Genomic DNA, 15,362 nt, shown 5'->3' with positions numbered 1-15,362 from the left:
TTTTAATTGTGTTCTATTCGTACGATACAGGCTCCGTGCTTGGCAGATGGAAACAACGACAGCAAGAAGGCCAAACCGATGAAGGTAAATTCCATGAGTGCGGCGCGAATGTCGATTATGAGAGAATTATCGATTCTGCAAATTGTAAGATATAAACTAAGTACTTAAGAGCGTGTATACTCATGTGGTGTTTATACAGGAGCCGAATGCCAGAGAGTATCTGCAGTTGGCGCTGGCCAGAATCTTGGAACTGCAACGAGAGATCAAAGAGGGAACGTACACAACGGACTATACCAGCGATCTCGGTAACATTAATTTATAAATTTATTATTCGATTTTTCCAGCATCTTCTCTGGTCTCTTTATGAGGCCTCTTTGCCATGATCATTAATTTCCTATGCTCCTCAGAAATTTGAAACGTCTCCGGAACCCAAGTATCTCGTATCTGTTTTTTGAAAACTGTCTTGATATTCTATTTAGCTTCCTTGCAAGCTAATTTATAACGTAAAGCATTAGATTTATAATGATTCAATCCATTTTCTCTCATGTATTGAAAAACATCGTAAAAAGAATTTTATTCTTTGAAGAAGTTTCCGATCATTTTTCGCTGCATGTTATAAAAGTGATATTCAGAAGAATTTTCATATTAAGTACAAGTGAAAGAAAATAATGTAGTATCGTGGGCAAAAGGCCTAAGATATCGGCCGAACCGTATACAAAGTGGCGAGAGCCGCGGCGCCGTCGAGTACATCAATGTGTCGACGGTCCTTTCAAGTGGATAGTTTTGTGGAAAGAGCCTGCGTGACTCTGGCCACGGGGGTTTCGGAACACGTGTTCGATGGGACGAGAAAAGACAAAGAGACGCGAGAGTGATTTGAGTGGAATAAGACTTTTGTGTTTTAGTTCAAGTTGAACATTTATCGTTCTCTGTCCAATTAATCTCTGTTATTTTTATTTATCTTAAATAAATAGTATTAGGAGAATTTTACAAATCTAAATTATCCTAATCCTGTCCTTTTTTCCGATACTACAATAATGAAACAAACAAATATCTTGTGATGTAGTTATGATATTAGCAAACAATTTTTTAAATATTGTTTTTGTAATGTAAAGAAGGCAGAACCGTACAAAGTATAGAATCAAAACATAATGGACGTAGAAATCGATATTTTTACTGATTTTGATTTTTTGTTACTATCATAGAAAATAATAATTCTTTAAAATTGGTTTACAAACCGGAATCGATATGTAACAGTTTTCGTGCCTCAGAGATTCAAGACAGAATGCTGAGAAGCTTGGACCTCCATTTGGCGAGTAAACAAAGAGATTATACTGCCAAATTGATGAGGTCGGGCATTTAAAATGGATACTGACGGGATTTTATTGAATCTCGTCGTTTCACATTGAAACAATGGTGAAACTTTATGAAATATTTGTACTTTTGCTGATTTTTTAAGATTTGTAGTTAAGACTTTGTCTAAGCTTCCATCAGGGTCTTGAATAGTAAACTGCGAATATTTATTCAAATTCATATTTTTATGGATACTGCTGAAGGAATGCAACCTAAGCAGAAACTTGCTTTACTAAATATTCTAACGACTACTCTATTTTGCGTACTTTATATATTTTTGCATATTACGTACGTTCATAAGTTTCTCACAAATGCATGTTCGCAGTTTACTTGATAATCACTTTTTATCTAGTCAAACTTATTCAAAGCTGTACCTGTTTCTATTGAATCATTCTAGTCATATACACGAGTCATTGAATGTTAATTGCGGAAGTTATGTTAGGCCTACACGGCCTAGAGTCTCCTACCGCTCTCACAGTATCCAGAAGTCCGACAGCTCCTACAGCTCTCAAGAGCCTAGAGCTCCTATAGCTCTTCTTCTCTCATCTAAGAATAATCCTTCTTTTCGTTATCTGTATCTTAATCAACGGCGTTACTACTTTGTGTGATTGTATAAAGTGTTGGAAATATACATTATTATAACTCTGTGACTCCCAGTGTTATACCGCAACAACTACCCCGATTGTCCTAACCGAAATACGGGGATCGAACTATTCGTGGTGTTGATTATTCTAATCGTAACGGGAATTTACGATTCCCGTTGACGCGTATTCTAACGACCGCGTCTCCCCGCGATAGCTCGAAAATACAATATACAATTAAGAAACAAACAAACAAAGGAGTTTAAAAGGTATTAATACGACTTAACATTTAGAACGCTGTATAATTTTTTATGTCGATTCCCGCATAGCAAAAGAGAAAAGAAAGAACGCCAGAATGTTCAGCAATGAATGGACTAGATAACTTATGCCATTTGTATACTTGTATAGAAAATTAATTTGCCCCCTGCCATACTTAGTTCATCTCAGAATAAATTAGTTCCGTAAGGCTTATTTATTTTTTATTCTATTCACATTTTGCGAATCCTCGAGCTTGTTCTGGATAAATGGATTGCTCGGAGATTTCCACGTGATGCCTAATAAAATATTATGCATATTTATGCGGTCCACGAGATAGAATATAACTCTAAGTGAAACGTAACAGTATATCGACAGAAGAAGGCACCATTCGATATCGATTTTTTTTCTTTCTTAATCGCCTCTGTTGATTATTTCTCGCGCTTTCCTTCGTAGAGAAAAATACTTTGCTCGAATGTTTGACATTTCTTAATGAGACCGTAGCACAGTATACCGCTAATTTTGTGCCTAGAAATATACATCTATCGTTCGAACACTCATACACACTCGAAAAATACAATATTCGTTATTTCCTTGTTAACAATGATATCAGGTCCGTTTTATAGTCAAACTTTATATAACGCTACGATATAGTATCTTTCAATTGTACTTTACAGTAATAAAAATCCTAATATCGTCCAAATCTCGAGGCTTACAATCGTTGTGCTAGGAACTAGGCAAACGAAAATACATAAATCTAAAATTCTATCACCTATAAATAGTACAATACTAAAAAAACTGTCTTTCGTGTGTTCGTTGTATATATTATATCAATATTTTGAAATAGAATTTAATACGAAAGACATGTTTCGCATTCTTACAATTTAAAAGATTGCCTGTCTTTCTGAATTTTACGATGTACAATTAAAATATTTCTTGCGATAGTCATCTGCGACATATTAGACTTAATGTAACATTTGACTTGTATATGATTATTAAAATTAAACTGCTTAAACATAACGTATAGAGGGCTCCAGCAGTAGGATACTAAATTATTGCCAATGGGAACAGAATCAACGAGGAAAAACATGACAATCGGAGTACATCCCGCGAAGGTAACGGAACTCGACGATAAACAAGTCAAAGTTGAAACGACCTAAGTTTCTCGGGATTCATGAGAAAATGAAAATTTCAGAAATAAATATCCAGTCTCGATAACGATTATTTGATTTTACGTGTCGTTTCTTTCACGCGATCTATCCAATCTATTTATCTAGAATTGACTCCGATATCATCATCTTCCGTCTCATCGAATCTGTATTTCTTAAAGATACCTTAAAGCGATCTACTTATACATATATATGTACTAATAATATATTCAATCCATACTTGCATGATATTTCAAATCTTCATCCCCTGCCTGAATTCAAAAGCAAAAATATTCCAAGAAGACATCACTGCTGAAAGCTCCAGGGCTTACAAACAAACAGACATCGAATTTTCGACATGATCCTGGATCTCCGAGCGGTTTCTCAGTGTTGTTGTACGAGAATGGGTCCGCTGCCAAGATTTCGCCAAGGATCCGGTATGTCGAAATGTGCTGGGACTGTGAGCAGAGCATCGTCCGCGGTTCTGTCCGCGCTACAATTATTCGGCTTCACGCGAGTCGTGTTTATGCACTCGATGGGTAACTTGCAGAAGTCCACCTTGTAATTGCAACCCTGGCTGCTGACTCGGATGATGGTATGCAGTGGCACCTCAGCGTAAGGCACCTCTCCCGGTTTTTTATCTGTGAAAACGCCAATGATGCAGCGCAGAATAGCTTGATGAGACACGACCAAGATGTTGTTGGATCTCTGTAATTCAGCAATAACCGGTTCCACGCGGTGCATGGCGTCGATGTAGCTTTCTCCCCATGGATAACGATAGCGCAGCTTATCTTGATCGCGCCATGCAAATTCCTACGCAAAAGCATTGATTTAGAGATGTAGAAGGTATATACGCTATCTATGTACTATATACTAAAGTATATAGACTTTTGCCTAAGTCATAGAATGGTTCGTACATCGAGGTCCCCAAAGCATTAAAACCTAGCTTATGCAAAGTCAGGGAACAATGGCTAATTTTAAACATAAACTTTAATAAAGTAGACCTGCGATATAATATTCAAATCATGGTATGATTTAAGTTTCGTTATAGTACACGGTTAATAAGTACACATCAACTTCGTATTGTAATTATAAATTTTTTATTATTACCATCGTTACTATAATGGTATGACGAAATTAATGCAGTATAAAATATATAAGAATAGTTTTATTTATACATGAAATATAAATAGGTCCCGGGACGTAATAACATAGAACAATTATTTAGCATTTCACAAAGGAACAATATGAAATAATGTTTTTTTTTTCCACCATGTTATATAGTCCCCATCTGGTATACGTATATGCGTATGTAGAGAATATATCTATTTGTAGTATTTTATAAGGTTGTAAAAATTAGGAAGAGCACAATGTAATATATTACAAAATAGAAATTAAAATTTGTTCAAAGCGCCACAAATGTTGATTTACGTAACAAGTCTATTTAGCGTATGTAATAAATCCTCTTAACGACCGTGTTGAAAACAAAAACGGGAAAAATGAAAAACTAACGAATTAATGATCAGACACGTGACTTGTACACATAATACAACCACAAAATAGGAAGTAAAAAAGGAAAAAAAAAGAAGAGACACAGATAATTGTTGGTCGAATGGAAATAATACTACGAAACCGCTTATTTAAGATGACTAATATGATTTAATGAACAGGTTTCGTTTTTAAGTGTAGCAATTGGCAGTAAACAAAACAGAATTCCCAACCTTTAGTGGAATCGCCGTTCCAGTTGAGTCTGCGCGAAAGGCATTGTGCCACTTGGCTTTTTCCACGACCTGGTAAACCGCACATCGCGATTACAACCCCTGAGAATTTTCGGGGAGACTTCATTATCCCCGACGTCCTTATTGTGATTTTATCCTTGGGTTCTGAAAGCAACAGAATCTATGATACTCGTGTAATTAATTGCATTTTCACTTGCTTGATGAGTAGACGTATGGCCATTGATAAATATCAAGGAGACAAAGGATTGTGCAACAAAGACGCGAGTATAAATGTACAGATCGTGAACAAATTTACCAACGCCAATACGCGATTACGATAGAAGTCAGATATTTTCTAAGGCATTTCATTGTAGCATCCGGTTATTTTTATGTGTATAATAATATAATAATAACGACCAATTTTAAAAGATGCACCCAAACGACTATGATAGATCTGACCCGGTGCCAAGCTAGTTTGTTAAGCCAGCCAACAGTCGAATGATCGTTAACAATGTGAACGTATGTGACGTAATTCGATAGAAAATCGAACAATGTGATCGTATAATAGTAAGAATGAAATTAGTGAGAAAATTATCGTTTCCCTCCGACGCATCTTCGATTCACAAAAGAACTCTTTCTCGCGCGCTATGAACAAGATGTTTTAAATTTTTATTTTGTTTTCGTCGAATGAAATATTTAGGTTTCTACGAAACAATGAACGTAAAAGTGAAAATAAAAGATATACGCGAGCATTATATTGCGTGCAACATTTGCATGAGCATTCTGCTTTTTACCCGTACATTTAGATTAAAATCGTTTTCACTATTGATCGATGGAAGAATAATCCTTACCGATCACACACATGTTCTTTACAATGTACCGTTAACAACACTGTTCGACAATCAACTAATGACGAATCAATAATAAAGAATGCGTTTCAATGACACAACCGGCTAGACGAACTCGCGAACTTCAGAGTGCGAATTTCAACCGAGTACTGATGCCTTCCTGTTGGGTTCCACGTTAAAAACCGAGCGTTGGTGAACTTTATATTTAGAATTCTCTCCTCATGCTCGAGAGCTTTTGGCTACACTTTTGCGACTGCCGCTTCTTTCGCGGTATTAATCTCAACAACAAACTTTGTTTTTTGTTTGTTCGACATTCTGACTTATTCTATTCTCATTTTTGGAATACGGATATTCATGCGAAATATTTGTGAGAAATATTTGTTTCACTCGCTAAATGTAGCAATTTTATAGCTCATATATTTGAAAAGTTCGTAGCGAAATTCAAATAAAATGTATTTTCGTAGAATTGACATTCTATCGAATATAAAATACAATACTGCTTCATATAAATTAAATTTATGAAATCTCTATAAAAGGTATAAATTAACCCCTTCAAATTTTATCGCAATCGATTACAGAGCTTATCAATTCTCGGAAATGTTGCGAACTTTTCAAACACCTTCATATTTTTATATATGTTTTATATGATTGTGTAATTATTTGGATTTTTCTATATTTCTCAGAACCGTATAAATATCCGCGATCTACGTATTTGATTGCTATATTTTCCAAAACTCTATATGTCATGCGATAATTTATGTAATATATCGTGTAGTCGTTCGTAATCGATATGTAATCGTACGCAATATATTGCGGTGTATAGAATGAAAGTTCAAAACAGGATTAAAGTTCAAGTACGAAAATACGTACGACGACCTGTCTGTAACGTTATAATTAACTCGCTGTTTACAATATAAAAAATTGAAATGGAGTAAGAATTATCGAATTATCTGAGTTCACGAAATTCGACATGGCGATAGAAATATGCGTTATCGCGTGTTGTTTCGAATCGGCATGTCCTTGTGCCTAATAATCGAAGCTCGAAAAGCGATAAAGGTCATTACATTTGGACTAATTTAACGAATCTCTGAGTAGATTTTTTACCATAAGCAAAAGCACGTACGCCACGGAACGATTTCGTCATTCGCTATATCTGTCTTCATTTTTATTTGCGTGTCTGTTTTTCTCGACTTAACGCGTGTCAACAAAATAATTACGAATTAGACCCCTTGATCCGTGGATAAAAGAGCTTCGATGCACGTTTATAGATTATACAAACGAATCGCACGTTTCGCTTTGAAAAATAAAACGTATTGAAAACGGAAGTTTTTCAACTCAAACAATCGGATGATATACCGATGTATGTATATTGTTTTATAATTCAAAGTGCAGCTTCGAGTGTCGTATTTACCAAGCTGTTGCACGCGATACACGATCAATACCGATCATTCGCGTATACCGAACGATGTACTATCACCTATCGAGAATCCCCATGAAACCAGCTTTAACAGTTGGTACGTTGACCTGAAACGTGTCGTCACTCGATTTATTATTCAAGCGTTGAATTGTAACAACGCATGTACTCTCGCCACGCTACGGCTACCAACGTATGCGTGAATACTAAATTATTCCATGGAATATCGTGTCGATAATATTTATTTATCTATGAACAAATGGCAATGAAATTTGTAACGTCAGAATACAGTAATTAATTATGAAAATTGCGTTACGTCTTCGCGAAGATTCATCACGGTCATTTCCATATGCTGTCATGCGCAGGATAAGAACAAGCTCAGCGGCAGAAAATCAATAATCGGTCTTGTGGAGAAAACCATTTTGTTGCATCGGAACATGCGCTGTAACGGCAGCTACCACTACATCGCATTTCACCAAATTTGCCACAGAATTTCGTTAAAAAAAAAAAAAAAAAAAGAAAAAGGAAAAAGAAAAATTGAACTGACAGCTACTTGAACTAGATAAAACAAGACAATTTCTGGAACTCATCGTACTCGAAAACTCTTGTCAGAATTTTACGATAGAGAGGAGCTTAAATTATTGAAGCTTTATAAAATTCGAAAGCACTTGAGTTTGATAAGATGAGATACTCGTGGGACCTGGTACGATCGTTTAGTTACTGAGATATAGAAAAAAGAAACGAAACTTTTGATAAGAAACCACCGTGCTCTGAGATAAGGAGCATTTGCGTCAACTGAGTATAAAACGTATTACGATATAAGATACAACTCTCTCACAGCTGACAACAGCTACTTTTTTCCCACTGTATATTTATAAGCTGTGCGTATCTACAAGGACAATATAAATAATTGGCGCGTGTTGATGATAATGCACGTGTAACGACTACATGCACGGCTGATCATGAAAGTAGCAGTTCAAAGAAACACAAGGGACACACCCTCGATCGTGGAGTTTTTAGTCTTATTGGCGTACAACTTGTACGATGTGCAATGTGCACATTCCCGTTTCACGAGCTAAGATAATATCTCTCATGGGATATCCTTGAAGAAATTTTACCTTTCGTTTCTCCCCTCCCTCTCTCACTCCCTCTTCCTCTGTCTCATTAAATTCTTTCACGGTTTATCGCGAGGTAAACATTGGAACGTGTAACGAATTCTTACCAGCAATATCCACGTTGTCAAAAGACATCGTTGTCTCAAATAATTCTATGTTTAAGTTCAATTAAATAACGAAATTAATAGCGCGTCTTAGAATATATCAGTGAAGTTTCTATGTGGTACGATGCCGATTGCAGATTTAAAAATATCGGACACATATTAATATTCAAAGATCGAGGATACCTGAAGGTTTAATTTATCTCATCGATAATTTTGTTGTGCTTAATTTATGTTACTACGAATAGCAATAAGATGAATTTGTTAAACGATATTTCGATGTCCTTCGGTGACTGGTACTGAATAATCTCCATTCATTCACGAATAACAGCTTTTGTGCTCGAGGCCACGTTTAGAAGAAACATGGAACCACGCAATATCTTCTCCAGTATTGATTAACCCCTTATCTTCTTATATCCAGACACACTTGTGAATACAGAGACTTTAATTGTAAATGAAAGGAATACAAAAAGAACGCAATGCAAAGTTCCCATAATTGAATCTTTTAATCGCGTATAGCTAATTATGTATAGTTATAAAAAATAGTAGCAACGCAAGAGGTTAAGAAACGATTTTCCCCTGCGACGAGATTACAATAATTGCAGGGATCATGATAATCCATGTCGTTACCATAATTTTCTCGTTTACATCTCTGACTCCTGCTGACCTTCGGGATCTTTTCTGCCTTTACGAACTGTGTGACTGTACCCGTCGCGTTTTTCATTGACACGCAATTTATCGTCGTTAAAAGAAAACCGGGGACAACCTTAGGCGACAGAAACGCCTCTTTGAAAGGTGCACGCTAATTGGTCCGACTGAACTGATGATAAATGGAAAAGGACAAAATATTTTTTATCAATGCATACTAACTTTTTAGGCGACAGACCTCCGTTATTAGACGCCGTAAACTTACCTCTCGCGATAAATTTATCTCTCAGATAGCGCGACAAGTGCAAATCTATGTACAGATTCCTCGTTTTTATACTGTGAATCTTTCTTTGTTTATTGTTTTCATTTTCCATGCGAGTTCAATGAAAACAACAAGTTTATCAATTTTAAGTTATTTGTTACATGCTGAATTTTCATTCGTCGCACGCGTTTCGAACATACGACACGGATATCTATTTAAATCGTGTTTTATTTATAGTCACCACTCCTATTACAAGTGGAGATCACAGATTCGTGAAACCGTGGCCTGGTTTCGTGGGAATTTCGGTGTAATAGCTAAAGATCTAGCTGACACGAAACGAGAAATTCAAAGAGAACGAGCGAAAAAGCGTAATGCGTTTCAATGAGAAAAACAAACGATGAAAAAAGCCATTATTTCATCCGGTATTTCCGCAGGTGGCATTTTTTAATTTCGTTTGCATATTGCATTTCCATGCAATTTTTTATGATGACTGTTGCATTGCATAACGCAGAGTAATCCGATGCTTTCGTTTTCGATAGATAAGAAATAAATAACGTTTCCCATCGAATGTTTCGCAACCTGATTACCGATTGAATTGCTATTCAATAACATCGTTACCTATCGAATATATCGAACATGGTGTGATTGTACGAGTAAATAATATCAATTAGATGAAACTCATATTACTAGTGTTCCATTTAATCGATTTACCTTGGCGCTGTTCTTCGACGCTTGGTGCCATCGTATCAGCGCACGGCGCAGTCTCCTTTTGTATAGTCGACGTATTGATAGCGTTCACCGCTTGTGTTACGATCGATTTGTTCGTTTCTTCTTGGAAAAAGCCGGCTTGCAGTGCAAGTTTCCTCACGGCCAGACAGTAACCCAGAATCGGTGCCGCCAACAGGTCGAGACAGGCGGCAACCCAGGGCATAACCCGACGATGAACTATTCAAATTGGGGTCTTTGGTTTCCCTTCGGGAAAACACAAGTCAATAGGTAGACCAGTCGAGAAGTCGATAATTACAGGAAGAGAATGAAAGTGATCCTGGTAACGCTTTTGCTTGAAATATCCAGCAAACAAGAGCCCTCTATTTGTATAAAATACTCGGAAACAGTGGTCTATTGCTAGTCTCCTTTTTACCCGTTTTGCTGCTCAATCTTCGGCTAGAGTTCTTCCGAAAAATGATCGCTACTTGTGTGCCGTATTATGGACAACAGGTCCTCCCTCATTCCAATTTGCTTGATCCTCACCTCTGGAGCCAGTTTGCGTGCTTCTTTGCCTATGCTCGAAGAAAAGCCCAGTTCTCCGATTTTGTCCTCTTCTTTGGTTAAATCTTCTTTTACCCTCGATTGTTTGATCGTCGACGATCTATCTATCACGTTACGATGTACCTTTATAAATATTGTCGATACAGACGTTGTCCGACTCTGCGCACGCGCTGCCACAAGTATATGCTAGTAGTTTACATAGTCACGGTGCTGCCTCACCGTTTTCCAGCACACTGGTGTTCCCTTCTCGCCGCCACTTCAACTCTGCTTTGGTTATGTATATTTATATGTAAGGTATTCCTTACCCTTTTTAGCTCCTTTTCTCTCCCTTTACCGCCCACGACAACGTGGTTTCACACGGACAATCTGTGGAGTTGCCTCTGCAGAATCAGTTCTCGTACAACCGGTTTACCAGATTAATTTTATCCACCAAAGACCTTCGAATATAACTGTCGACTCTCTATTGTCCGATTCTAATCTCTGCGTTTGTTGATGTTTTGTTCACTGTATGTTGCGTGCAAATCCGCCTAACGTTCTGTAACTGAAGTTATACGAAAGTGTTTAAAAGTCAAAGTGAAAACGAAGTAAAATTGTGAAGTGAAAACGGTCGTCTCTAGTAAGATCGAGGAGGTACTAGCGACTGATATTCCCCCATTTGCTGCAGCTTTTAGCAACATCGAGACGGACCTGGTAGGCTCCCTCTGTTGAAACTGGCCAATCAACGATTCGCTTACCCCACTACTAGTATACAGCAATCATATTGGGGACACGTCGAATGTATTTTAATTTTAATAAATATTTTCTCGATTATAGTGTTCGAACGATCATGCTTAAACAAAAAGAAAATGTGTATTTCACGATTAACACTGAGAAAAAAGTGCAACAGCATAATTGAGTGTTCGATCATACGACGAAATTTCTACATCCCGCATGAAATTGCAGAAAATTCGCTTAATCTACATTTTTTATTATAATATTCAATACAAAACGTTCCTGTTAATATCCCCCTTTTATCTCGAAATTCATCAGAGACGTCCGTATTTCAGACGAAATTTAGCGAGTTAATGAGGGAATCTTTTTTTCGCAAATTGAGTGAACGTTACACAGTATGTTAAAAGGACGTGGGATGTGAATTCATCACGAATATTTTTAATAAATTTTTCTGTATCATAAGCGCGGATTATTTTTATTTTAATTTTCTCGATAACAATGAATCCTGATAAATGTTTTCCTAATAATTTTACTATATGCTCGATGCCGTACAAATATAATATCAAGTATTGTTTATTTTATCGCTCTCACCTATCGAAATGTCGAAGGCGTCGTTTTCAACGAAACAGATTTTCAAACGTTTCCCATATATTCGTAGAATTCAATCAAATTTCGCAAAATTACAGAAAAATATTCAAATAAAATTTCGATAAAGGGTTTTCAACGAAACAGATTTTAAAACGTTTCCCATATATTCGTAGAATTCAATTAAATTTCGCAAAAGTACAGAAAAATATTCGAATAAAATTTCGATAAAGGGTAGATTGAATAACACGAGTACAATTGACCGTGGAAATACAATACAATAAAATACACGTGTATATTTTTAATTTTAATTTTCGTTTATTTCAGGTGATCCTAACGAGTGTACCACTCACGTCTGTTATATTCACATTCGATTCATGGCCGTGGGAACAGACAGTTTGCAAATTATCGGAGTGCGTCAAGGATATTTCAGTCGGTGTCTCAGTTTTCACTCTGACCGCGTTATCAGCCGAGAGGTAAGTTGTCAAACCCAGTTACGGTTGAGGAAATTGTTGTCTCAGGGATAGGCTGGTCGTCCTAACTTTAGTGAAGTTCCGCCCCATTAATGGACCAATCGACTCTTTAATCAGTAATCGAAATGAAATCTCAAACGTCCAATTTCCTTTTCGCTATTAATCGTTATTAATTAATTTCGTTATTAATTAAGAAAATCAATTAATTTACATTAATAAGAAAGTTCAACGTTAAAATAAAGTATAACTGAAGAATTCATTTAATCAGACATCATTTAATCTTAACCCTGCAATACTGCATTTATAAACAATCCAATTAACGCTATATTGAAAATTACATATCATTTTATTAACACAACGCTTATTTCCAACAAACGATACGTTGCTAAATAATTTTGATTTCTTCCATGTCAAATAATTATCAGGATCTATCTGCATATTTGAATTAGTATCGTTAGTGACGTTTAATAAAACAGAAGGCGTTAAACACCCTTGTCCAATAGTAATAAATTTAGTAATAAAGCAAATAAAATAAAATAATAAATAAATTGTAAAACAGAAATCTATATATAATCTAAGATTTCTATCTTGCCAACATATTAATATTACAGTTGGTACATTTGTTGCACGAGACAGCTCGGAACGTGTAAATAACAACCATTTCTCAACAGTAATAAATACACGCACAACAGCCATCTGTAAATGAAACATTTAAGTGGGGTATAAATTACTCCGTTCTATAGTATTTCAGGGTTAAGGTTTCAATAAAAATTGATTTACAAATAAAAGAAAGATATGCTCGTGTTGCATCGTAGGTACTACGCGGTCGTAAATCCTATTCGCCGCCATGTAGCCGGAATGAAAGCAGTGCCATTAGCGGTACTAATAGCTTGCCTTATTTGGGTGCTGGCGATTGTTTTGTCGATGCCTGCTGCTCTCTTCTCTCACGTGATGAACGTCGACATAACAACTAACTCCAGCGTCCACATCTGTAACCTTTTCCCCGTGGAATTGGGTGAGTATCTCACACGCTGAAATATTTCTATTCGGATTAAAAAACTATTCTACTCAATCCGGGAACGAATTATAAGAACGAATTATAAGTATTCTTCTCCTAAACTGAACATACATGTAGTATCGTGGACAAAAGGCCTAAGATATCTGCCGAATCGTAAACAATGTCGCGAGAGCCGCGGCATCGTCGGGTACATCAATGTGTCGTCGGTCTTCTTTTTAAGTGGATAGTTTCGTGGAAAGGGCCCGCGTGACCCTGGCCACGGGCGTTTCGGGGCACGTGTCTCGAACGGCGGGAAAAGACAAAGAGACGTTAAAGTCAGTATTAGTTGAGAAGCCGGAGAAGACGGATGCAAAAGGTGTGCAGAGTGTGACTTGAGAAGCGAGAGCGAGCGAGTGTAGAAGCCGAAGCCGCGTGTGAGAATAGGACGTACAACAGCATTGTAATCATTTCGTTGCTTCGAATATTATTTATCAAATCAAAACATCATTACTTGTCCTTTCCTCTAAGACCCATTAAGTTACTACATACAGAAAGCAAAATAGTTGCTCGTTTACGATCTCTGCTTGGACATTTCTCCGTGTTTTCATTTCACACCCACGAAGTCGTATTAATTTATTTCTAGTTCTGAAACGCAGGGGCAAGCTATAGGAGAGGGGTGGTGTTATTCAAGTTCCTGGCCTACTACGTGATACCGTTACTCATTATAGCAGGATACTATTTTCAAATTGCACGACACCTTCAACTGTCCACCAGGAACATGCCCTGCGAATTATCTGCAATTCAGCGGCTGGAGCAAATTCGATCACGCAGAAAGGTAGAGTGAATCGATATTATTATGAAATTATACAATTTTCAAGTAAATCTAATTTTGACACAAAAGGTATACAGGTATACCAGTGAAAAGGTGTAGAACAGAGAAATTGAAATTGCTACCTGTATGATATTTTTATGAAATTACACTGCTTATATATGCAGTCAACTTGCAAATAAATTTAAATTCTAATAAATTGTTACTTAGACTGTGATGTAAATTGAGTTATAGCTATAAATTATTTACTTTGAAAAAATTTCACGCTCATCATGTACCCGAGTAACAAGGTGCAAGAAGAAGCGGAATTAATTTAGCGCAAATCTCGAGTCGATGGTGCAATTGTTATAAACTATACTTTACTTACGCAATCTTCGATACGATCAATAATAAGATTATGTAATACGACCTTAGGCCAATATACGGTTAAGCATCGATGAAACAAGTCTAGTCCAACAACTAGAAGAAGGCGTTCCATAACTTCCGGGATAGAATGCTAATTATAAATCATTATAGATCGGGATATTCTCTGGCAATATCTTTAGCATGTAATCCAATTTCACTTTCCGTATTGTATTTGAATGAAAAGTGACGGTCGATCATCTTAAAGTACATCGACGTATCGACCAATGAAGTTTCTTCAACGAGCCAACTCTTCGTCTTCCTCGTTTCTGTTGTATATAAAACAATAATTTATTTGAAAACTTCGTACACAATTTAAGATGAATATCGTTCGCATATTTGATCAAGTTTTTCGACCAATTATTATTTCAATAGAAATGTATTCCTTTTTATGCAACGTGAGTACAATGGCTTGATCTAATACACCAAGTCAGTGTATTAAAATACTCGATAACAGAAAGTCTTTGTTGTCTGATTTAAAAATCACTTCACAGGCGGCTCGATATTCTGATTCACTTCGACTAATTCGATAGAAGGTGGCATCGAAGCGTGTCTAGCGAAGATACGACAGAACCTTCAATAACCACAGTTCTTACTTCTACTTTTCCAATGTTTTCATCCGTCAAATGCATTCAACCGTTCTCTAATCCATTTTG

The 15,362-nt window shown here is 36.6% G+C and overlaps 3 protein-coding genes across 6 annotated transcripts in view; 1 reads left to right on the top strand and 2 right to left on the bottom strand.

Annotated features, from left to right (window-relative positions):
* Window positions 1–15,362, bottom strand: part of LOC126922566 (neuropeptide CCHamide-1 receptor-like) — a 189,286-nt gene that overhangs the window by 117,445 nt on the left and 56,479 nt on the right. The gene's annotated exons all lie outside the window — the stretch shown is intronic.
* LOC126922628 (uncharacterized) lies at window positions 4,109–11,362 on the bottom strand. Its single transcript, XM_050735426.1, has 3 exons — window positions 10,152–11,362; window positions 5,056–5,217; window positions 4,109–4,147 (listed from the first exon to the last, which is right to left on the bottom strand). Exons 1-3 carry the CDS (start codon window positions 10,369–10,371, stop codon window positions 4,122–4,124), a joined length of 408 nt encoding a protein of 135 aa, XP_050591383.1. The 5' UTR covers window positions 10,372–11,362; the 3' UTR covers window positions 4,109–4,121.
* The window catches only part of LOC126922636 (immediate early response 3-interacting protein 1-like), a 32,142-nt gene continuing 25,417 nt past the window's right edge, over window positions 8,638–15,362 (top strand). For 2 of the 3 annotated variants that reach the window (XR_007712858.1, XR_007712854.1), the window contains exon 1: window positions 8,638–8,652. The gene's annotated coding sequence lies outside the window, so the exon portion shown is untranslated. Of the gene's footprint in view, window positions 8,653–8,707; window positions 8,723–15,362 lie in introns of those variants that run through there. The other variant, XR_007712857.1, reaches the window with a different exon arrangement.

Source organism: Bombus affinis, chromosome 12, assembly GCF_024516045.1.
Source record: "Bombus affinis isolate iyBomAffi1 chromosome 12, iyBomAffi1.2, whole genome shotgun sequence".
Taxonomy (NCBI): domain Eukaryota; kingdom Metazoa; phylum Arthropoda; class Insecta; order Hymenoptera; family Apidae; genus Bombus; species Bombus affinis.
The sequence above is the reverse complement of the archived record's forward strand: the minus strand, read 5'-3'. Positions and strand labels throughout refer to the sequence as shown.

What these genes read in the sequence shown, in the direction of transcription:
- LOC126922628 (XM_050735426.1), bottom strand. Translation starts at nt 10,371, where the DNA reads ATGCCCTGGGTTGCCGCCTGTCTCGACCTGTTGGCGGCACCGATTCTG. An exon ending in CGTCGAAGAACAGCGCCAAG is followed by an intron (nt 5,218 to 10,151) that starts GTAAATCGATTA and finishes TGTTGCTTTCAG; the next exon opens with AACCCAAGGATAAAATCACA. An exon ending in GAACGGCGATTCCACTAAAG is followed by an intron (nt 4,148 to 5,055) that starts GTTGGGAATTCT and finishes GCTTTTGCGTAG; the next exon opens with GAATTTGCATGGCGCGATCA.